The sequence below is a fragment of the Prunus persica genome, chromosome G3, assembly GCF_000346465.2.
Source record: "Prunus persica cultivar Lovell chromosome G3, Prunus_persica_NCBIv2, whole genome shotgun sequence".
In the NCBI taxonomy this organism is placed as follows: domain Eukaryota; kingdom Viridiplantae; phylum Streptophyta; class Magnoliopsida; order Rosales; family Rosaceae; genus Prunus; species Prunus persica.
The window spans coordinates 25,768,170-25,791,328 of record NC_034011.1 but is presented as its reverse complement, the minus strand read 5'-3'; the positions used below and the strand labels follow the sequence as shown (position 1 = coordinate 25,791,328).

The 23,159-nt window shown below is 38.6% G+C and overlaps 7 protein-coding genes and 1 pseudogene across 10 annotated transcripts; 2 read left to right on the top strand and 6 right to left on the bottom strand.

The window, feature by feature from the left end:
• On the bottom strand, nucleotides 613-2,479 carry LOC18782363 (annotated as a pseudogene).
• LOC18782356 (2-methylene-furan-3-one reductase) lies at nucleotides 2,315-5,349 on the bottom strand. Its single transcript, XM_007215627.2, has 4 exons — nucleotides 4,888-5,349; nucleotides 4,116-4,439; nucleotides 3,787-3,946; nucleotides 2,315-2,890 (listed from the first exon to the last, which is right to left on the bottom strand). The coding sequence occupies exons 1-4, from the start codon at nucleotides 5,104-5,106 to the stop codon at nucleotides 2,625-2,627; spliced, it is 969 nt and encodes a 322-aa protein (XP_007215689.1). The 5' UTR covers nucleotides 5,107-5,349; the 3' UTR covers nucleotides 2,315-2,624.
• LOC18782540 (2-methylene-furan-3-one reductase) lies at nucleotides 5,847-8,003 on the bottom strand. Its single transcript, XM_007215620.2, has 4 exons — nucleotides 7,560-8,003; nucleotides 6,847-7,170; nucleotides 6,581-6,740; nucleotides 5,847-6,418 (listed from the first exon to the last, which is right to left on the bottom strand). Exons 1-4 carry the CDS (start codon nucleotides 7,776-7,778, stop codon nucleotides 6,150-6,152), a joined length of 972 nt encoding a protein of 323 aa, XP_007215682.1. The 5' UTR covers nucleotides 7,779-8,003; the 3' UTR covers nucleotides 5,847-6,149.
• On the bottom strand, nucleotides 8,785-11,026 carry LOC18782079 (CASP-like protein 4A1). Its single transcript, XM_020559740.1, has 3 exons — nucleotides 10,263-11,026; nucleotides 9,882-10,017; nucleotides 8,785-9,177 (listed from the first exon to the last, which is right to left on the bottom strand). The coding sequence occupies exons 1-3, from the start codon at nucleotides 10,886-10,888 to the stop codon at nucleotides 8,983-8,985; spliced, it is 957 nt and encodes a 318-aa protein (XP_020415329.1). The 5' UTR covers nucleotides 10,889-11,026; the 3' UTR covers nucleotides 8,785-8,982.
• Nucleotides 11,175-15,288, bottom strand: LOC18782183 (protein farnesyltransferase subunit beta). The gene is made up of 14 exons (XM_007215315.2): nucleotides 15,047-15,288; nucleotides 14,834-14,920; nucleotides 14,642-14,747; nucleotides 14,454-14,489; nucleotides 14,171-14,253; nucleotides 14,015-14,068; nucleotides 13,623-13,674; nucleotides 13,402-13,466; nucleotides 13,122-13,178; nucleotides 12,647-12,719; nucleotides 12,438-12,524; nucleotides 12,171-12,360; nucleotides 11,901-12,004; nucleotides 11,175-11,711 (listed from the first exon to the last, which is right to left on the bottom strand). Exons 1-14 carry the CDS (start codon nucleotides 15,157-15,159, stop codon nucleotides 11,475-11,477), a joined length of 1,344 nt encoding a protein of 447 aa, XP_007215377.1. The 5' UTR covers nucleotides 15,160-15,288; the 3' UTR covers nucleotides 11,175-11,474.
• LOC18781826 (formate dehydrogenase, mitochondrial) lies at nucleotides 15,711-19,259 on the top strand. 2 transcript variants are annotated; one of them, XM_007215428.2, is made up of 7 exons: nucleotides 15,711-16,300; nucleotides 16,456-16,564; nucleotides 16,830-17,001; nucleotides 17,170-17,710; nucleotides 18,202-18,326; nucleotides 18,702-18,814; nucleotides 18,916-19,259. In XM_007215428.2, exons 2-7 carry the CDS (start codon nucleotides 16,472-16,474, stop codon nucleotides 19,027-19,029), a joined length of 1,158 nt encoding a protein of 385 aa, XP_007215490.1. In that variant the 5' UTR covers nucleotides 15,711-16,300; nucleotides 16,456-16,471; the 3' UTR covers nucleotides 19,030-19,259. The 2 variants fall into 2 exon arrangements, with proteins under 2 accessions (XP_007215490.1, XP_020414665.1); XM_020559076.1 differs by having other exon boundaries at nucleotides 15,812-15,837.
• LOC18782546 (uncharacterized protein At4g28440) lies at nucleotides 19,365-21,487 on the top strand. 3 transcript variants are annotated; one of them, XM_007215048.2, is made up of 4 exons: nucleotides 19,365-19,760; nucleotides 20,280-20,519; nucleotides 20,899-21,110; nucleotides 21,280-21,487. In XM_007215048.2, the coding sequence occupies exons 2-4, from the start codon at nucleotides 20,297-20,299 to the stop codon at nucleotides 21,286-21,288; spliced, it is 444 nt and encodes a 147-aa protein (XP_007215110.2). In that variant the 5' UTR covers nucleotides 19,365-19,760; nucleotides 20,280-20,296; the 3' UTR covers nucleotides 21,289-21,487. The 3 variants fall into 3 exon arrangements, with proteins under 3 accessions (XP_007215110.2, XP_020414667.1, XP_020414666.1); XM_020559078.1 differs by having other exon boundaries at nucleotides 20,285-20,519; nucleotides 20,899-21,487; XM_020559077.1 differs by having other exon boundaries at nucleotides 20,899-21,487.
• LOC18783976 lies at nucleotides 21,731-23,106 on the bottom strand. The gene is made up of 3 exons (XM_007215826.2): nucleotides 22,658-23,106; nucleotides 22,378-22,542; nucleotides 21,731-22,235 (listed from the first exon to the last, which is right to left on the bottom strand). The coding sequence occupies exons 1-3, from the start codon at nucleotides 23,066-23,068 to the stop codon at nucleotides 21,915-21,917; spliced, it is 897 nt and encodes a 298-aa protein (XP_007215888.2). The 5' UTR covers nucleotides 23,069-23,106; the 3' UTR covers nucleotides 21,731-21,914.

The following is a 23,159-nucleotide window of genomic DNA, read 5'->3' as shown; positions in this document are numbered from 1 at the left end:
TCCCTAGCATTTTCCTTTGATAGTGTATGAGTAAAGTTTGACACCTAGTAAAAAGTAATAACGTGAGTGCGGATCGCATTTAAGAAAGGGGCAAAACAAAGCTGCAACGGGCAATCAAATTTTGACATATGCTCTTGTTGCCTTGAAAACCATAACATGCATCATTGCTTTGCTACTATATATTTTAATCTCCACTGGTTGTTTGACACTTAAACCACAGATGCTGTCATTAACATAGTTACTTTACTATCCAAATCTAATCTGGAACTTTCAATATAGTCGAAGGTTGTGGACCCCACCCGCGGCGGGGTTGGAAACATTTATCAAACATAATATATTCTTTTGATAGATTGCCTTTACCTGTATCCATAGTGCAATATCTGTGTGTGTAACTGGTAAACTTGGACAACCACCCAAAAAAAAAAACAAAACAAAACAAGGGAAGAATAAGAAAAAAAATTGGCAAAACAATTTAGCCAAGGTGTTTTCGATCCTTATTACGTTGCAGCAAAACAAGTAACGAAAAACAAAGCAAGTAGCATGAAAAACAAGTAACTAAACTCCAACTTATGTAACATGTTTCTCACATTCCCTTCTTCATATTTTATTTTATTTATGAGGATCTCATATATATATATTTACGTGTGTGTGCGTACATGCTCGCTTTCCTATAGCTCTGCTACTAGCTTCAAGATAGGCAAATGCTTCAAGGGTATTAGGAAAGGGATATGGGCCATTCGGATCAATCACTGCCTTCACCTTCCCACACTCTCCAAGTAAGGGCTGAGTTTCTCCAAGATAGACCCAGAAGAAGTCAACGTAAACATGAAGGCTGGTGGTTTATTGGACCTACCACTGCCACAACCTTCCCCCCCTCTTTTCACTGTCTTCATTGCCCTATCCGACTGCGCTGTTTTGTTCATTTCCAAAACATGAAAAAAGATTAATTAATAAAATGAAGAATGAATTATATCCATATTGAAGTGTTTTGTTTTGATATATCAGCAGAGAAAGAAACAGCAATGAAGAAATTATGAAGAATGTTCAAATATTTACCAACTGCATCATAGACCACATCAAATTTCTCAGGCAGCTCTTCGAAGTTGTCCTTCGTATAATCAATAGCAAGATCAGCACCCAAGCTCCTCAACGAATCCAGTTTTTTAGTGCTTGCAGTAGCTGCCACTCTGGAAACACCAAAAACATGCTTTGCTAGACATCAAGTATTTGATAATAAGTCGTACTTAATTAGAGCAGGCAAGATTATTGAAGCCTAAATTAATGGAATATATGCCCTTCTTGATTAATTCCATATTATATTAGAAATAAAAATATTGACTGTATACCTGAATAACATGGGTTCCTACATCCCCAGCACCTCCTAAAACAAGAATGGATTTACCAGCAAAAATTTGAGCTCGTTCGAGCCCTTCATAGGCAGTCTCAATAGCCACAGGAGGGCTAGCAGCCTCAGCAAAACTCAGATTTTTGGGTTTCACAGCCAACAATGTTTCTTCCATAGCCGTGTACTCTGCTAACGACCCAATTTTCTTTAGGTTTATTAGACCTTGCTCATTGATAGTCCTATATACTTCATCCCCGCCTTAAATTTCCTTGCTTGGCTTCCAAGCTTCACCACTACACCAGCAACATCATACCCTGGAACTGTCTGCAAAATAAATATTCAAAAAAAGACAAAGAAAGTTACAAATACAGCCATTAAAGAAATGGAAAAGAGAAACTGAGAGGCAGCAAGCTCACAGGTAGAGCACTGTCAGTGTCCTTGAAATACCCAAGAAGCCTCGTGTGATCAATGGGGTTAAGTGCTGCAGCAGCCACCTTGATGAGCACCTGGTCTTCCTCTACTTGAGGAAGAGGCATGTTTGGATCAAGTCTTGTTTACAGAGGGAAGGTTTGCTTCCACAAGCCATATTGTGTACAAGAAAGAAACTATATGTTCTTTCTATTAGTGATGGAAAGAGGGACGGAAAACTGGGTATTTATTTATAAGTTTGAAGTTTGAAATTTGTATTTATGCCTGTAGATGCATATTATTTTATGGTACATTCATAGTTTGATATTACCTCAACTAAGTCAAAAATGTTATTACTTTAATGGCGGATATGACGAAAGCTGTGACAATTTGCAGTTTAATATGTTCTTGTTCAACGCTGATTTCCTGAGTTAGGTTTTTCCAGTTTGGGCCATTTTTGTTTACAGAGTTAACCAAAACATCTGCTGTCCCCAAAGTCGGTGGCTAATTTAACAGTGTTAATCTTCTGTGAAGTGGGTGGTCATGTTCAAAAACATTAGGAAGGGAAATAGCCAGGGGCCAATACGATGAATATATGAAGTGGTTTCTACCCCACTATATCACAAAATTTACAAGGTTATATCTGACTGTTCAACTTTGTTACCTGCAATGAGCAACCAGGAAGAAAACAGAGTGCAAAGTACCCAAACTCCCAACCAACTCCATATAAGTATATAAAACATGCATCATCTTACGGGATGGGATGCACAACCATTATTACAAGATTACAAGTTCAAACAACCAGCAGAAGATTACAAATATATATAAAACACAAACTGACTGATTTCCTGCCTGCACAATCTCTATCATCTTAAGGGATGGGATGCACAACGACCTTTCCTGTAGCTCTGGAGGTTTCAAGGTAGGCAAATGCTTCAATAGTCTTAGAAAAGGGATATGGGCTTGTGGGATCAAGCACCGGCTTCACTTTCCCACTCTCCAAGTATGGCTTCAGCTTCTCCAATATAGTCCCAGTTGAAGTCAGCACAAATGTGAGCGCTGGTGGCGTTACTGAACCAAAGATTGTTACAACCTTCCCGTTTTCTTTCACTGCCTTCACTGCCCTGTCAGACTGCCCTGTTTTTGGAAATAAAAACATCATATATTTTAATTTTTTGACTCATTCCTGGTAAATAAACCAATAGGCTATAACCTATGTTGCACCGATACGGATACGGGTACGGCGATACGATACGATACGATACGTCGATACGGCAAATTTTTAAAAAATAGGATACGGGTACGGCACCGATACGGCGATTAAAATAATATAAATATAAAAATTATAAAAATATAAACATATATATGTAAAATTATATATATATATATATATATATGTAAAATTAGCATTTTGGGCTTTTTTTTCTGGTTCCTTATGTTTTTCTAGGCCATATATGACTTGTTTTAGTTCTTGGGCTCGGCCCAAATGAATGCATCAGAATTAAAAAGGTATAAAACAATTTTTTTAACAAACATGCAACTAAAACGGTGAGTATTGTAATTAGGGCACCCAACATCATCTTCTTCACTAGTTAGCCGCCTCTTCTTCGCACAGCAACTATCTGCAACTGCAGATTTGCAGCAGCTGCAAGCGCAAGTAAGTTATTTTCTTCTTCATTCTTCCTTCTTCCTTCTTCCTCCTTCTTCCTCTTATCTTTTAGTTGCCGTCAAAGTTACCCATTGATGTATCGGGACCGTATCAATGGAGTATCGGAGCCGTATCGTAAAGTCAACATCCTAGAAAAGTCTATGATACGCCACATGGCGTATCGGATACGTATCGATGCCGTATCGGTACCGTATCGTATCGGCGCCGTATCGGATACGAGCATACCCCAAAAATCCGGCGTATCGGTGCAACAGAGGCTATAACATTGATATTCCTTTCCAGACTTCAATTGGTGGGTACATTCCTCGTATGGATGAAAACATCATGTATAGAATTGTTAAGAAACAACAATGAAGAATCTTACCAACTGCATCATATACCACATCAAATTTCTCAGGCAGGTCTTCAAAGTTATCCTTGGTGTAATCAATAGCCAAATCAGCACCCAAGCTTCTCAGCAAATCCAGTTTTTTAGTGCTTGCAGTAGCTGCTACTTTTGAAGCACCAAAAACATGTTTCGCTAGCTGCCTCACATTAAAAAAAAAAAAAACATTAATCTGTTAGATATAATCAATTGTATAGATATTCAGCTCTACTTAATCAGAGCCCAAATTAGTGCAAATGTTTGCACTTCTTGACTAATTCCATATGCAGTTTAAGGACATTCTGGAACTAGATATAAATTTACTTTACCTGAATAACATGTGTTCCCACTCCCCCAGCGCCTCCTAAAACAAGAATAGATTTACCAGCAGAAAACTCAGTCCGTTCAAGCCCTTCATAGGCGGTCTCCAGAGCCAGGGGAAGGCTAGCAGCTTCAACAAAACTCAGATTTTGGGGTTTGAGAGCCAACACTCTTTCTTCTGAAGCAGTGTACTCTGCCAAAGACCCAAACTTTTTTGGGTTCACCAAAGCATTCTCATTGAGATCCCCATATACTTCATCCCCCACCTTAAACTTCGTCACTTGGCTTCCCACCTTCACCACCACACCAGCAACATCATACCCAGGAACCGTCTGCAAAACAAATTGATTTAATAAAAAAAGAATTCTAGCTACGTTCTTTGTCACTTGCCTGCCCAGCTGGATTACTAGTAACACTAAGCATGCTAATTGAAAAGACACTGGAACATGCAAAGGAAACATATCAAGGTAACAGAAGTTCCTTCCAGATCAACTAGATGAAATTGAATTTGATTCTTCAAAGCAGCTTCCTTTTTCTCAAGTATTTTGATTTACACAAAATTGACCAAAAACATAATCACTTGTATCAAAAAGAAAAAAAGAGAGGCATTATACAGCAAAATGGATCCAACAACACCAGGCCATCTTTTCAAACGAACAAACAAACAAAAAAGAAAAAGAAAAACCTATAGAATCCTAAGGATTAACATTATTTTCAAACCCTCAATTCCAAATACAAGCAAATGCATTAAAAGAGAATGAAAGAGAAAGATGCTCTCACAGGTGGAGGAGAGTCGATCTCCTTGAAATACCCAAGCATCCTCTTGAAATCAATTGGGTTAAGAGATGCAGCAACCACTTTGATGAGCACCTGGTCTTCCTTTATTTCAGGCACAGCAACATTTGGATCAAATTTCAAAACATCTGCAGACTGTCCATATTCTGAGTACACCCAAGCCTTGTTTACAGAGGGTATGGAATCACTTAAAGCTGCAGCCATTGATGATTGTTGCACAGAAAAACCAAACTTTCAGGGAAATTGAGGGGTTTTCTTCTTGTAAGCAAATGAGTGAGATGAGTAGACACACTCAGACTCAGATGGATGGGAGGGAGGAGACCTTGACAGAGTGCCGTATAGAAAGAAATAGAAAGAAACTCGAAATAATGAATCTAGATACTATATCACTTGAGGTTCTTAGGCCACAAGAGACGCGGTAGCAACGCAACCGGGAAAAGTACACCCACAAATTTTTATTTATTTATTATATTAGTATTATCATTATCATTAGTATATCTAGATTAGTATTTATAGGGAAATTCTCCGATAAGTATTTTATGTTAAGAATTGGTTACATACTTCTATTTTTGGCTGTTGTATTGCATTCATTAAATGTGTTGGTAGTCTCTTAGATGCAATCCAACGATCAAAATTCAAACTATGTAACAAATCCTTAACTTAAATACTCATTGGAGAATCTCCCAATATTTAGTGAGCTAGGATTGTAACATGGCAGAAACAGGCAGGTCAACCTCTTTTAAATATGCAACATGGATCTTGGCTATACAATATAGTTAGACTCTCGTGTCGATCCAAGTGAATGGAGAATTCTCCAATAAGTATTTTATGTTAAGGATTGATTACATATTTCTAATCTCAATCCAATATATGTTGCATATTAAATCTACTAACACATCTAATCAATCCAATGACCAAAATAAGAAATACGTAACAAATCCTTAACTAAGAAATTATCCTTTTTATGTAGTTAAATTTTTATAAACTAGGCCCGAGAATAGCAAGTTACAAATCCTGTCATAGAACATAACAATGCACTTGGAAAAAAGTTTAATTTCTTTTTTTTTTCTTACTTTCCCCAAGTCAGCCCATATACATATCCAAAACTCCCAACTTCATATTATAAAATATAAGCATCTCACATCCCCATTATTACAACACTAGGTTTACACAACCAGCAGATTAGAAATACATAACCCACAAACTGACTGATTGCCTGCCTGCCTGCACAATCTCTTCCATCTTTCTTATGGGATGGGATGCACAACCACCTTCCCTGTAGCCCTGGAGGTTTCAAGGTAAGCAAATGCTTCAACAGTCTTGGAAAAGGGATATGGGCTTGTGGGATCAAGCACCGGCTTCACCTTCCCACTCTCCAAGTATGGCTTCAGCTTCTCCAATATAGTCCCAGTTGAAGTCAGTATAAATATGAAGGCCCCTGCTGCTACTGGACCTGGTACTATTGTCACTACCTTCCCTCCTTCTTTCACTGCCTTCACTGCCCTATCAGACTCCCCTGTTTTTTTTTTTTTTTCCAAAAGCATCATACAATAATATCAGTCTTTGATTCATTCCTGGTAAATAAATAAACTAATAGATTCCCCTGTTGGTAGGTGCATGCCATATATGGATTACATAATGTATAGAATTGTTGAGAAACCAGAATGAAGAATCTTACCAACTGTATCATATACCACATCAAATTTCTCAGGCAGTTCTTCATACTTCTCCTTGGTGTAGTCGACAGCCAAATCAGCACCCAAGCTTCTCAACAGCTCCAGTTTTCTAGTGCTTGCAGTTGCTGCTACTTTTGAAGCACCAAAAACATGCTTTGCTAGCTGCCCAAATTAGTGGAAATGTTTGCACTTCTTAACTAATTCCATGTGCAGATTGAGTTACATAAAGCATGAGGACATTTTGGAATTAGAAATCAAACTACTTTACCTGAACAACATGTGTTCCCACTCCCCCAGCGCCTCCTAAAACAAGAATGGATTTACCAGCAGAAAATTCAGTTCGTTCAAGCCCTTCATAGGCAGTCTCAATAGCCAGGGGAAGGCTAGCAGCTTCAATAAAACTCAGATTTTGGGGTTTGAGAGCCAAAACTCTTTCTGCTGCAGCAGTGTACTCTGCCAAAGACCCAAACCTTGTTGGGTTCTCCAAAGCTTTCTCATTGAGATCCCCATATACTTCATCCCCCACCTTAAACTTTGTTACTTGGCTTCCCACCTTCACCACCACACCAGCAACATCATACCCGGGAACCGTCTGCAAAACAAATTGATTCCAGCTGATTACTAGGAATATAAACATGCTAATGGAAACATGCAATAGAAACATAACAAGGTGACAAAACTTCCTTCATGATCAACTAGATGAAATTTATTTTGATTCTTCAAAGCATCCACCTTTTTTTTTTCCCTACAGTATTTAGATTTGCACAAAATTTGTTACTTGTATCAAAAAAGAAGAAAGGCAAATTATACAGCAAAACGGATCCAACAACAGCAGGCCATATTTTCAGACTGGACTGCCAAACAATTAAAAGGGAAAAAATAAAAACCTATAAATTCCTAAAAATAAACATTATTTTCAAAACCCCAATCAAAATACAAGCAAATGCATTAAAAGAAAATGAAAGAGAAAGAGGCTCTCACAGGTAGAGGAGAGTCAGTGGCCTTAAAATACCCAAACATCCTCTTATAATCAACTGGGTTAAGAGCTGCAGCAACCACCTTGATGAGCACCTGGTCTTCCTTTATTTCAGGAACAGGAACATTGGGATCAAGTTTCAAAACATCTGCAGCCTTTCCATATTCTGAGTACACCCAAGCCTTGTTTACAGAGGGTATGGAATCACTTGAAGCTGCAGCCATTGATGACTAAAATGCACAGAAAAACCAAACTTTGAGGGGAATTGAAGGGGTTTCTTCTTGTAAGCAAATGGGTGAGATGAGTAAACACACTCAGATAGCTCTTGCACTTTAATAGGAAGAGATCATTACCAACCATGTCATCATGGGAGGGAGGACCTATGACTCCTTGACAGCGTGTGGTTTTGTTGATAAAGGAGAAGGAAGTGGAAGCTGGATATTTACCTACGTGGCCACAGAAAGAAGTAGGGTTTTTTGTAGCAATGGTCCTTGAACTATACATGTAGTTACGTTTTGGTCACTCAACTCCAAAAATAGCTATAGAGGTCCCCCAATTATGTATAATATTGCATTACTAGTCCTTTTTGTCAAGTCTGTCTATTTTTTCGTTAAATCCATGGGTAAGCTTGAAAATTCATTCTAAATATTTATAAAAACGAAATAATAAAAAATAAATAATAAGGGTTATTTGTAGCAATGGTCCCTCAACTATACTCAGAGTTATATTTTGGTCACTCAACTCCAAAAATAATTACAGAAGTCACTCAATTAGGTGTTGTGTTACACAATTAGTCCATACCGTATAGTTGGGGGACCATTGCTACAAAAAAACCTGAACGAAGAAAGAGGGAAAAACACTTGAAATTATGCATCAGGATGCATTATTGCTTGAGGACAATGCTTCTTGTTTTTCTTATGGTTCACACTGACAGTAAGAAAAATAAGAAAGAAGGAAAAGAAAAACCAGTACTTTTTAAGTTTGCCTTTTGGAGTATGGTTAGCAGAAAAATGGGTGCTAAAAAACAGACCCATCTAAAATTTGCAAATGTACTTGGTTGATGTGTTAATTAATATCCAGCCCAATTGTCAGCATATATCATCTCATCTCTCTCATTGTCCATACATACACATGCCCATATGTACCAAGCCCATTGGCAACTCCATTTTTATTTTTGGATCCAACATTGCCAGGATAGATATGAAGGTAGGTATCTGTTAGGAGATACTGTTATAAGTTAACAATTAAGCAACTCTTAATAATCTTAAATTGTCCAAAAACACGTTGTGCCAAATCATCCATGAATCATGACGCAGATGCAACATAAAAGTAACTTTCTCTACATAATTTGCAACATTTCTTAAAAATTAAGTGACTTTTTAACTGTCCATCTAATCTAACTCAGTAAATCTGTAAGTATATGAAGAACTAGATGGATTTCAGGTTACAAAGTGTGTAACCAGAGATGAGGGAGCTGGAGGCAAGGGCAAGAAAGGCAAGGAAGGACAATGCCACGGCCGCACGAGCCATATCTGGGAACTTGTCTTTGCCCCAATTCGACTCCCAGTCGTCAGCCCGAATTGCAGCGGATGAAGATGCCGATATCAAAAGGTATGTCAAAATCTGCCATGCCAAATTCCACATTAAGTTATATATAATATAGCATACAACAGGTAATCAGAATGCAGAATTCCACCTCTGTTCTAGGAAAACCTGTCTGCCAAGTTTCACAAGTGACAAATCCATCTGAAATGTTTTTTTTTTTTTTGGGGTTTTCCAAATATGGTGTAATTAAGCTGTTAATTCCAATATGTTTGCTATAAGATGAGGTAAATTTTCTACCAATGGATACAGTTTTAAACAGAGAAAGCAAAAGTTGAATCATTACTGTGGAAAAAGGCCAGAAAAAAAGGTACCCAAAAGGTAGTGAAAGAAAAAGTCAAGAACCAACTGGTCCAAATTTATGTGATGATGCGATTCCGTGTGGGACAATGGCCAAGATGTGAATAATAAACATCATTAATCATCAACAACAAACCAACAACAAAAAGTAAAAAAAAGTATAGTAAACCAATAAGTAAATGACCATCCAAGTGCTGAAGGACCACCTTCATAGGCTGTGGTCCCCATAATTATCAGAAAAATGCCGAGAGAGAGAGAGAGAGAGAGAGAGAGAGAGAGAGCAAACACTTCCTGTAGCATCAAATAATCAAAGACGAGGGGCCAGGGAGGGCGTGTGCATGGGGCTACGTTAGGTAGGATAATTAATTAATGTAAGAGCCACTTGTTTATACATACACAAAGAGTCAAAGACTTGTGAGACTTGCCTGATCCATCAAGAAATCAAAGTAATGGCGGAGATGAAGCTGCATTACATGTTTTCCGCTGGTGAAGAAATAGGCTAAATCATAGGTTTGCAGCCCTGAATACACAAATCCTATCACATTCACTGCCAAGCAGTACCTACAAATTCACAATTCCAATTAATAATCTCCTTATAATCCCCCAAACCCACATACCATTTTTGCCCAAGAAGAAAAAAGAAACTAAATAATTCAACAAAATGACTCTAAAATTGTAAAGTTCAAAGCTTTGTTTATGTTGCAACAAGTCATCAGACAGAAACTGACAGAGCATAAAAACCAGAGTAAAAAAAGTAAGCAACACTTTTGTCGTGAAACAGAGGGAGGGGCTGACAATTGACAGACCTGAACTCCTTGTACCGATAGTAGGAATCTAAAGCCCAACCCTGGTTCTTGTCAGCCGCCATAACCGAGAAAGAGATCAAGCAGAACACAAACCCAGAAATCCTAAACCCAAGCAAAGCCTTCCTCACCATGTTCTCCCTCCTCGACCTGTTCAATATCGATAAGTTGGCTCTCAAAGTTCGCATCTTTACACCACCACGATTAGTACCAGTAGCAGTAGCACCACCACTTTCTTCTTGAACCTCTGCGAGCCCAGAAAACCCAACTTGTGGTTTGGGATCCACGACCTTGGGCTTGACCTTGAAAGACCGGGCCGGCACGGCCGGTGGCGATGCCGGCTTGGTGTCTGAAGGTGTGACTCTGAACTCATGAGTGTGGTAGGCTTGATGGGTTGAGTGTGTTGTTGGAGAATCGGATGGTGGAGATGGGGACTGGAACAGAGGAGGTGAATAAAACTTGGTACTGGGTGGTGTTTCTGAGATGCTATTTCTTTCCTTTTCTTCTTCTTCTTCTTTGTCTTGGGGTGCTGGTTGGTTTTCTGTTTTCATATTCTGAGTCTGAGATTGAGATGGAGAGGAAGTTGATGAACGGGTTTCTTCTGCATCCCTAACTTGACAGTTTTCCATTTCTTCGAGACTTCAATTTGAGAACCCTGTAAATAAAAAGGAGATTTGACTTTGAGAGCCTCCTAAAGACTGGCCATGGGAAATAATAGCATATCGGTGTGACAGTGTGCATAAGTTAAACTAAAAGTTACTTGCTACTTCCACATTCCCAAAACTTGTTCATGTTGCTTTCAGAGTTGGTGTCAATTGGACCAGCGCCACAGACGCAGCCAAGCGCTAAAACTGGTAGCCAAAGGTTCTGGGCGGTGTGTGGTGGGGGCAATAAAACAAAAACAAGTAAATTCCATTTGAGCAGTAAATTTATTTTATTTTTCTTTTCCTTTTTTATTGGACATAAATGAGTATACATCATTCATACAAGTAACAAAACAACACTGAATAATCTTACAACAGCATCATGCACTAACTATTACATATTGCCTCTGGCTGGTCCTCAACTTCTCCTATAGCCAAATCAGTCACTTTATTGACTGCTAGCCTCCGCAGTCTTGAAATACCAATGACTGATCAAATGTAATATTTATGTATCAAAGACTGCGCATAATTATTAAATGTTATCAGAAGACCACCGAGGAGAATGTTTTGCTCAGTCTCTTGTAAAGAATTCCCGGGCTTCATGGTACTGTTCTAAGACAACATTGAAGAGGGGATGTATTGGTTCCAACAAATTGGAATAGGAACCCATTAATGCTCTAGGCAACACTGGAGAGTCTTCTTCATCCGACCACATATGTTGGCATACAGAGAGACCACTCAGACAATAGCATGTGTGGTAGAAATCCCTAGATAGCCCAGGTTTGTCTTTCATCCCACCCTTCTCCTCCTACATCGACCAGATCAAAATTAAAACATTAACCCCTGGGGAGCAAGAAATCTGTAAATTGAGAAGCAATATTAAGCTAATGCGCAAACTAATGCGGATGCAATATTAAGCTTATGAGTAATCCATTCGAAAACCAATCCAATCAAGCAACCAGTTATCACAGAATGGAGTTATATTCGAAAAGCACACCTGTGAGCATAAAAGTATGTATTGCTGCAATGCCAGGCTGTGAAAAAGTGGCTCCATTTCTATAGGCCTCTTGACAAAATTATAACCGATATCATTGAAATTCACTGCACAGGGAGCATTCATCCATTCATACAAGAACAAAAAGATTATAAGATAACTGCACAACACATAAAACTATAACACAAAATAGAAAACACGGGTATAAAAAAGCAAATGAATTCGGTAAATAATAGATAGCCAAAAACCTTAAACTTGTCTAAGTCAACCTACCTTCCTGCCTAGAATGGCAAGCATCATCAACATGAGATGAAGTGCCTTCAAAACTTTCCCCCACTTCAGATATACTAGATGTCGTAGAAGTGTGTGTGCCATTCGTAGTAGAGTGTCCTCCAGCGTCTGGGAGCACGAGTTGTTCATCAATAATTGAACGCACTCTTTGTAATAATGGAAAAACACCTCCCTGGTCAATTAATATAAATAATTCAACTATGACTCAAAAGGATCCCCAAGAAGATAAAGAAAAAGGCAGAGAATTACCTGCCAAAAGGAGTAGCAACCATCAACCAATTTATTAGTCCTCCCCTGAAATCCAAACTCCTTCCCTTGTCGAAATACCAACCAATCCTAATACAAAAGCCAACTACTCAAACAGAAGAATAAAAGGCTTCTAAAAGAATAATGATCCAGTTTGAATATTTATGATAATCTGCATATCACTACACAAAATAGATGCGAAGTTTTCTTACAATTAGTCTGGGCAAGTCCAAACGATTGATCTGATTGATTAGAATCATTGTAGCCACCCCACAAAAGGTGTACCTGAAGAAAAAAATTGTCTGATCTATGAAAGGCCTTACCAAATGCCCACGACATGCACACATGTATGTTGAGAGGTGAGTGGATGGGAAATGGAAAAGGAAGCCAGAATATATTACCCTAAAATTTCACATAATCTGACAAAGTAATATACAATCTTCAGAATAGGTACATGGCAAAGGACATAAAAATAGGCAGACAGACAATTTAAAATGTGAGTGGATGGAATAGGAAACCTAAAAGTTCACAGAGATTTTTGCTGGTACATCTGAAATTGCAATACTACTCAGTAGTATAAAAAACTAATACTCAAACTCATGATTCCACTTCATCCACATAACCAGGAAAAGAGGCTAATGATGTTGACATTTATCATATTTAAACATTTATGAGTCTGAAAATTACCCGCCATGAGCTTCAGAACCAGGTTCCCCAGAAATGCCACCTTCATAAGTCTGACAACTGCAAAGGGAAAAAATTTAATTTATCCAATATATAATGCCATTCATATCAAGAAGGCAAGCTTCAGTCAATGACTCAATCAAATTGAAGCCAACAGGAAGAACGTTACTAAAGAACATCAAAGACAATATATATAAATATATATATAATGCAAAAATAACTAGGTATGTTAAAGTGTGAACTGAGATAAATTTCCAATTAAATTAAAGACTAGGTAAGAAACCTTAAGATGAAACTTCCAACATTATGAACCAGGTCATCATCCAAAATGTTCAAAATACTTGCTACCTGCAAGAATGAGTAAAAACGTCATCATGAAAAATAAAAAACCATATTGTAAACGAAGAACAGAACTATAATGCATTAAAAAGGATGTGCACACTAAGAATCTGCACCAATGTCTTTGTGTGTGTATTAGAGAGACGGAGGGAGAGAGAGACTAACAGAAATCGCAGTGTAGCAAGCCCGGACATCAATTTCTCCACCATCATGCATCCTAAGGAAAAGTAATTTGTGCTGGTAAAAGCAACATCAAAGGTACTGAAATTTTCATTGCACAAATATATGCCCTCGTGCAAATAAATAAGCACCAAAAAATTATTTGCAAAATTTGCATATTACAGACAGATAAAGGCAACACAAACTCAAATACTGATCAAAACAAAAACTGTAAGGCTGCATGGAGAGAGAGAGAGAGAGAGAGAGAGAGAGAGAGAGAGAGAGTTGGGATGTTGAAAGGAATCAAATACAGTTCCAAGTGAAGTGTACATTTAGGAAATTTTAGTCATAATCTAATCTCAAAATAGAAAACCACACAGATTAATGTGATATCTAACCTGAAGCCACCGCTTGGATGTTTCATTTGCTGCAGAAACTTGTATAGTTCACATCTGAAAAGAAATAATGATGTCAAATCACTTCCAAAAAGCTTGGAAATGCACTGTTGTAAAAGAAGTTTTTTATTTTTATTTGAAGGAGCCTAAACTGACCACCTATTAATTGATGAGAGAGCTTGATCACCACCGACAGTTATGAGTGCATTGACTGCAGCATAAGTTGTTGCCAGATGTGGCAGCTGAGAAAACATTGAACACGTAAACTATTGTAAGCAAAAGACTGCATGATATAGTAGAATGGACACGTAATTCTGTATAATTCTAGCTCTCGAAATGGAAGCAACCAAGAAATTTAAGGTTGGAAGTAGCAGGTCTCGCCAAGCTATTACAAATAACACCAACAGAGTTCAACAAAGATATAGTGAGAGCATTTACTTGCCTGTCCAGGTCCGCCGCCATATCCACCACTTGGGTCCTGGAAGCAAAAGAAAGCTCCATGAGAACTTAAACTTACCATTCCATGCCAACACAAAAAGATGGCAAACTAAAGCACCGGCCTTTCAATTATGCTCCATTTAAGCAATGTGAGATTGTCAACACAACTCCCAATCGGTTACATTCACATACCTGGCAACGGCTAAGGAAGTCAATGGTGTTATGTTCCAGTTCATCATCAACAGACTCCCCTAGTAAAGCCAATGAATGCAGAATCCAATAGCACAGCCAAGGCCGACTGAAAACAAATGTACATGTCATAAAAATGAAAACGAGCCTAAAATTCAGCTCAGAATCACCAGAAGAGAGAGAGAGAGAGTATACCTGGCATCCAAAGTGCAGAACGAGGGAGGGAGTTGTCTGAGGCCTCTCGTTAAGTACTCTATGTGATTATCACGCTGAAGTTCGATCCTTTAAAATCAACACCCAAACAAAACACCATTTAAATTTCTAGAACCAACCCAAAAAAAAAAAAAAAAAAAAATTGTTTCTGAACCCTAGGATTGATTGAGAGTGAAAAGTTTGGAGCTTTATTACATTACGGATTGGGCGTTGGGGGGAAGGTTGCCAAAGAGATCGTAGATCCGAAAGACCTGACTCTCCACCTTCCATTGATCGTGCTGAGTCACTGTTGCAACCGGAAGCTCCATCTCCACCGCCCTCCCTGACCTTCCACAGAAATTCAGCGTCTTGCAGTTTGAGTTCACTTCACACTACTTCCACACACACACACACACACACACACACACACAAACCCAAGTGTAATTTGGGCTTAGTTTGTCAAAGTTGTCAAGTTTGGCGCGTGAAAACTGAGCCCAAGTATAGTGGGCTGTCACAAGAAGCCACAAAGTTCAGATTTTTGGTACATCCCACAACACAGTTGAGAACAACTAATGGTGTCTCTGTCGGCGCCGCCTCAATGCCACCTCAACCTCCACAAGATAAGACGAAGGCAATTAGAGTACTTCCCATGTTGTCCAATAGAGGATGCATCTGCCACGTAAGAGAAGATTGTGATCATGATTGTGATTGTGATTGTGATTGTGATTAGCTTGTTGATTACTATCAATTTCGAATTCCCCTGTTAACAATTCAAGTTCAAGTACGAGTTGGAATTTTGAGATGAGTGAATTATTAGTCACTTCACCTCCCCCAGTTGCATATCCGTGTCGGGTAAGTGAGCGAGTGCCTTTGGGTTTTTGGTTGGGCAATTGTTGACCAAATTCATATGTACCTCCAAACAGCTTTCATCAAAAGTCACTGAAAAAACACTAAAGGCGATCGACAAATTGAAATTAAATTAAAGCTGCTCTGCATATGCGAGTTAGGTAAGTTAGTTTGGATAGCGAGTTCCAACTTTTAAAGTTTGAATCTCCTCCCACAAATTAGATTAATTTAGATTACTTCAACTAAGAAATTTGTAGATAGAGTTCACTCATTTTAAGAACTACATGTCTTATACATATAGGTGAGTTTATAAAAAATTAGCGAGCGAAAAAAGAAGTGTGGGAAGTTGCATTATTTCATCTCTCTAAGTAAAAATGCAACAAGACTTGCTCTTTTTCTGAGACACAAATACTGCCCAGCACGGTAGAAAGGACCATCTTTTGGGTTCGGACATTTGCCAAAAGGAAAAACAGAGTGTTTTCCGACAAGCACACGGTACACGTGCTTAGCATGCATAGGAAAACATTAGGTGCACGATGCGAAAGGACAAAAGTCTAGAAGGGAAGAACAAATAAAAATAAGGAACGTTTCGTCGCCCCCACCAGATAACAAAGAAAAGTTTGAGTAAGAGACTGAGATTAGTTTGCTTTGCTTATTATAAATAAATGGGAAGAGGGCTTTGAGTTGCAGACAGCATAGAGGCTTCTCTACTTGTCTTCAGACTTTATATCACTTTAATTTCTGATTTCTTCTAAGGCTTTGGTGACCAATTTTAGCAGGAAATCCATAAGGAACATGGCGATGAAGGGTGTCATTGCATCTGCCGTTCGAACTCTTGCTTCATCAGGGAGCTCAGCATCATCAACCACCTTCACCAGGCACCTCCATGTAAGCAGTTTTTATAATTTCAAATAATTATTCCAGCAATTAATTGTAATAATTGAGCTTAATTCTGTAAGTGTTGATCAGGATATGTTGCGTAATTATAAGCCCCATCTTACAAGCTGCTTCCTTTTCCCTCCAATTTTTTTAATGAGAAAAAAATCGGTTGATCACCTTTAAAAAAACTATTCTTGGCCCGGTGTTTTTTTGTTTAATTTAAAACATATTTATTATATTTTGGGTCCTATTGATTTGCTTTCACTATGATCAGGCATCTGCTGGAAGCAAAAAGATTGTTGGGGTGTTTTACAAGGCCAATGAATATGCAGAACTGAACCCCAATTTTCTGGGTTGTGAGGAGAGAGCGCTGGGCATAAAGGACTGGCTGGAATCACAAGGCCACAAGTATATTGTCACTGATGACAAGGACGGACCAGATTGTGGTTAGTGCATATAAATCCAGTACCTTTTTTTTTTTGTATACTAAAAAAATTATGATAAGCTTGTCCTGGTAGCATGTTTGTGCCCTGGAAATTTGCCTAAGCTTATTCTTCAAGTTGTTCATACTTCAAACTAATGACAATTTTCGTCTTTTGCTGCATTATATGCAGAACTTGACAAACACATTCAAGATCTCCATGTTCTCATATCAACCCCCTTCCATCCTGCCTATGTCACTGCTGAAAGGATCAAAAAGGCCAAGAATTTGCAATTGCTTCTCACGGCCGGAGTTGGTTCTGATCATATTGATCTGAAGGCTGCTGCTGCTGCTGGATTAACAGTTGCAGAGGTCACAGGAAGCAATGTGGTTTCGGTTGCAGAAGACGAGCTCATGAGAATCCTCATTCTTGTGCGGAACTTCGTGCCCGGGTACACTCAGATTGTTAATGGGGAGTGGAAAGTTGCAGGTATTGCCCACAGAGCTTATGATCTGGAAGGAAAGACAGTGGGGACTGTTGGTGCTGGACGTATTGGCAAGCTTTTGCTCCAAAGGTTGAAACCTTTCAACTGTCATCTCCTCTATCATGACCGGTTCAAGATTGACCCAGAATTGGAGCAACAGATAGGGGCTAAGTTTGAGGAGGATCTGGATGCCATGCTTCCAAAATGTGATGTTATTGTTATCAACACACCCCTTACTGAGAAAACAAGGTAATAAGTCAAGGCTAATCTTCTGGCTCTTCTTTTTCTTTGTTTTATTCTTATTTCTTTATTTTTTGATAGAGACCAGACTAATCTTCTGACTTTATTGCTATATAATTGTGTTTAGTAGCTATCTATGGCTAACAAGCTGATAAGATCAATACTTGTGTGGACTTATGCCAAGACTAATCTTCTGACTTTATTTTTAAAATTTAAGATTTTCTGATTAAAGAGACCAATCTTCAGATATTAATATCAAATTGTGTTTAGCACCTCATCTGCTGCTAACAAACTGATAGGATGAATACAACCATGTACAATCTTCTCTTTTTCCCCTGCTTCCTTGAGGGATGCATGTACAGTGAATGTGTTCTAATTTAATAGAATTTTGATATTTGTGATTTAGAGGGATGTTTGAAAAGATAGAATTGCACACTGTAATACTATTCAAGGCATTGAGATGTGAATTAAACTTATTGGATACTGATCTTTTGACTCAGAGGACTGTTTGACAAAGAAAGAATTGCAAAGTGTAAGAAGGGAGTCCTGATCGTTAACAATGCTCGAGGGGCAATCATGGACACACAGGCAGTTGTTGACGCTTCCTCCAGTGGACATATTGCAGGTAACACATAATCAGGTCCAAATTATTGAATTTTTAAGAATGGAGAAAACTGTTTGCAGTTCATAATTCTAATGTTCCTCTACCATTCTTCTGGTAGATTATATTTAAAAGAATATGTGATGTTTATAGAAATTTCCTTATCTGAACCACTTAAGAAGACAGCATGAAAGAACATATTCTTCTAATTCTCATGATTCCAATTTGACTTCAAATTCTCATTCCTTTGTTTGTGAATGAAAAAAAAGGTCTGTCATGAGATGCATAAGAAGAATGTATAGATTATCTAAAAGGTTACTTAACGGAAGAAAAAAGATCCATGTCAATGCACTCTTTCGACTTTGGCTAATTATTTAATTTGCTTCTATGATTTGCCAGGTTACAGCGGCGATGTTTGGAATCCACAACCAGCTCCGAAAGACCATCCATGGCGTTACATGCCAAACCATGCTATGACCCCTCATATATCTGGTACCACAATTGATGCACAGGTACATTTAGCTTTTAATCATGTTCTCCTCTACGCTTGTGGTTTCACTTCATTTGTTCCCCTTCCTTCCCAAAACTCAAACTGATGATGGAATTTGTGCAGTTACGTTATGCTGCCGGTGTTAAGGACATGCTTGACAGGTACTTCAAGGGAGAAGACTTTCCTGCACAAAACTACATTGTCAAGGACGGTAAAATAGCAAGCCAGTATCAGTAATAAATTCGGTGCTTGTGATAAAGTCTGCTAGTTCGTGTTCTCTTGCAGACACTAACTATGTGAGCTCCTCCTAAATAATGTAGCCGAAACTGAGAGCTTTTTATAGGGTCTGTGCACCCAATGTTTTTCTTTTTTCCTTTTTCTGTTGTAGTTTCCTCCTTGTGAGTGTACGCTGCCTGGATGGACAGTTTCCCTTTCAATAATAAGAACTTGTTAGCTATTGGTACTTATCTTTTTACACTTTTATCCATTCCTATTTCATCTCAAAATTAATTAATGAAAATAAATCAAAGTGTAATTTTGTTTATTCATAACACAAAAAGGAAATAAGAAAAATGGAATAGTCAATCTGGACGTGACCACTAGTTTTGAAGATGTGTACGGATAAGATTTGTTCATAAAATGTGGAAGATCAAACGGCCATTCGTCCAGTAAGCTTTCGTTTCAAAAGGCGATTTCGACGGTCACCAAATACCACCACCACATACCATCTCACTAGTGTAAAAACAACACAAGGAAAAAAAGAGCCAAACCAAAACTAAATTCATCTCTCTCTCTCTCTCTCTCGATCTGCAATTTGTTCTCTCTCTCTCTCTCTCTCTCTCTCTCTCTCTCTCTCTCTCTCTCTCTCTAAACGGTAAATTTCAAGACTCGATCCTTTCTGCATTTGCTTCTTAATTTTCATTCAGTCCTCTTTTGTTTACCTGGAAACGGCTGAAAGTATAAGGAAGGTAAAGAACATTTCTTATTCAGGATTCTGAGTAGTTGTTTCAAGGATCAGATATTGTCTTTCAGAAGAAAAAAAAAAGTTATTAGCTTTCCTTTTTTAGCTTCTCACTTTTATTAGTTTCTGCTGTGTTCATCGTCATTCATCACGGTCTACATTCTAAATGACAGTGTGACAAATGTTATAATTTGAAAATAAAAAGAAACAAAGATAGTTGTTACATTGCATCTGTATTAAAATTGCGACTGCTTGAATTCGTTGCGATTATCGGGTTCATTTTGTTTTCTTAAGTTTTATGAAAGTTTCTCGTGGCAAATGTGGCTAACTTGAAGTACTAGATTCATGACGTTTTATCTTGTTAGAGTGTCTTTTGAGGTTTGTTTGATACTGTTTTGTCCATCAATGTACGATTGCATTTGGGAAAGCAGTTGGCATTTGTATCAAAATGGTACATCTCATTTTGTATTTTGCATTTTGAGTGCGATCTGGGAAGACAGTTGATGTGTTTCTCTGTGTTGGGTAGCTTAGAGCTTGTTAGAAATGGAGGAAACAAAACCAGCAAAGAGGAAACCCGTTTTCAAAAAGGTTGATCAGCTGAAACCAGACACCAAGGGACACACCCTGGTTGTAAAGGTTGTTAGTTCGAAGATGGTACTGCAGAAGGCCAGACCTGACGGGATCCAAGTTCGTCAGATGAGGATTGCTGAATGCTTGGTTGGTGATGAAACCGGAACCATCATTTTTACTGCCAGAAATGACCAAGGTAGTGCTTTTATTAGCCATTGATCTTTATCTTGTCTTGATTTTCCACGGTTTGCTTTTTTCTGTTACATTATTATCATGCATCATGCATACATAAATTTCTACACAAGTCTTCTTTCCAAGTTACTTGCTTGTTAATTAATTCTTTTCCCTTCTCTTTTTTCCTGCATTTTAATGTTCTACCTCACAACTCATGTTTACTTGCTTAAACTCAAACAAACAACTGTTGTTTGTTTTACTCTTTTTGTACCAAGAATTGCGGTAGCTATTTCGAGAGGAGTCCTTGAGGAACAGTACTGCTGAATAAATTGTTGATACTTGGTTGCAAAGATATGAGATGAGTTTTTATCTTACACAGTCTTGAACTTTATCATGGACAGTTGATTTGATGACGACTGGCGCTACAGTGATTCTGCGTAATGCAAAAATAGACATGTTCAAGGGTTCTATGAGACTTGCTGTGGACAAGTGGGGTCGAGTTGAAGTAACCGAACCAGCTAGCTTCGCTGTTAAGGAAGAGAACAACTTGTCGCTGGTAGAATATGAACTGATTGATGTTAATGAACTGGCTAATGCTGGTGCACGTGAAGTGGTTAGTGTTGTCGAAAAGTGACCTTCCCTAGTGCATACACATCCCTGCAATTCTTGGATCATATTTCTATCAGTAAAGATATGGATTTTCGGTTAATGTGGTGGCACATTGATATGTAGTTTTTCTTGATCCGTGCAATTGATGCCTAAGAAGATTTTTTGTTTAGCAGACATCTTGAAGCTGTTTCTATCGGAGTCTAGTCGTACAAGGGGAGGCCGCTGGTTTTACCATCTTAACTCTGGCCTGCTGCACAGCTGGTAACTCCAGTCAAATAGTGTAAAAGGAACTTGCTTGGTTTTTTAAATTTGTGTTACCCCATGAACTGTTACTGTTATGAGTATGGTTATATGCAAGTGGAGTTTCTGCCCTATGTTTTTTGTTGTTGTTGGAGTAATTTCTCTTCTATCCCCACTTGTCCACCTTCTTTTTCAAAGTATGGTGTTGTTTGGATGGTTAATCCTCAATTAATAAGTTGGAAGCTATATGTCATTTCTTTTCTCGGCTTGGAATCAAAGCAGAGGGCCTAAGAGAAAGGCTCTCTGGTTCAGTTGATTCGCAAAATTCATGCACTACGGTTCAAAATTCGAAACAAAATCAGTAAATCCTCGAGCAAGGGAGAATTGATAAAAAAGAGAACTCTTTGTTGTATCTCATTAGCATAATCTGTTACCACCAAAGTACCAATCAAGCTTGCTAGATACATGCATAGCACAAGTTCTCGGTACAGTTTTCCAGTTTGTGCAGTTCTCCTGTGAATTTCTCAGTCATGAATTTTCTTACAAGTGAGGACAAGAACTTCTACTATCAAGTATCTCTATTTTGTTGAAGGAATTGGAGGTCCTTCATTTGCATTGTAACAGCTTCTTTTGATAGGGGTTTCGGCTCTCGAACACTGCCTCCATCACTGCCTTCAGCTACTTTCTGTGCCTTGTCCTTGACAATCCGTTGTATCTCAGACTGCTCAACGGATGGATAAACAGCCTTAAGCATGACATTTAGAAGTCTCTCGTCTTCTTCTTCTATAGGGTCCTTCCCAAAGCAGCAGAGGTAGATCCCTTCAAGAGCCTTCTCGATTCGAATCTCCAATGGGATAATTGGGGTAGCAGCCTTTAGTTTTGCCCTTCTCTGCATTTTCATACATCAGTTTCACTTAGAACCCTGAATAAAAACTTCAGGCCAAGCCACACATGTTTAGCAGCATCAAGCATACATCTTCAATTTTACACTTGAACAAGAAGATACTTGAGAGGGTAAACAACCAACCAACCTCTTTTGCCTCGTTGATCAAGGAAATGAAATTCTGCTCTTCAAATTCGATATCATTCGAAACCCGCAGCCTCGCCGCCCCTTCTAAAATCTCCTCAGATTTCAGAAGACCAGCACCAATGGCTGCTACCCAGCAGCATAGTAGAACATACAGAGGATCCCCTGCCTACCCAAAAAAAAAATATTCCAACTCAAATCTCATATTTTAATAGAATTTTATACACACACAAAGACACAAAATTAAAGATAAGCATTTGATTAGAGTGAACAAAAATCAATACCCGGCCACGTCGATCTTGAAATTCATAAAAAGCTCGGGAATCAGAAGTTGTACACTTCTTCCCCACCCGCCTTCGAAACTCCGCAAAATCAATAATGTCTCCACCAAGGCCACCTTCATCGCTCAGAATTCTTGCTATTAACCCAACAACAGGGAGAGAGCCAATGACCTTGCTGGCGAAGCTGGAGATGGAGTTTGGATTATCCATGTAAGCTTTAACAGAGAAGAACCCATTTGAGTTTGGCATTTTGGACCTGTTGGGTCTCGTGGTGTCGCCATAAATTTGACCAAGGTATAGCAGAGAAGTTGAAGCGGGTTTGCAGGTAGAGTTGCAGAGATGGCTTGTGGCGGTGAAGCTTTGGGGGTTGAAGTTGGCTTTGAGAGAAGGCGAAGTGGATGACACACCGACCATGGCTGTGTGTCTGCAGCAATGGAAGTTAATCTCGTTGGTCACTGATTGGCCTCTCATTTATATACGTTATCTTATCCGCAATTTGAATGTG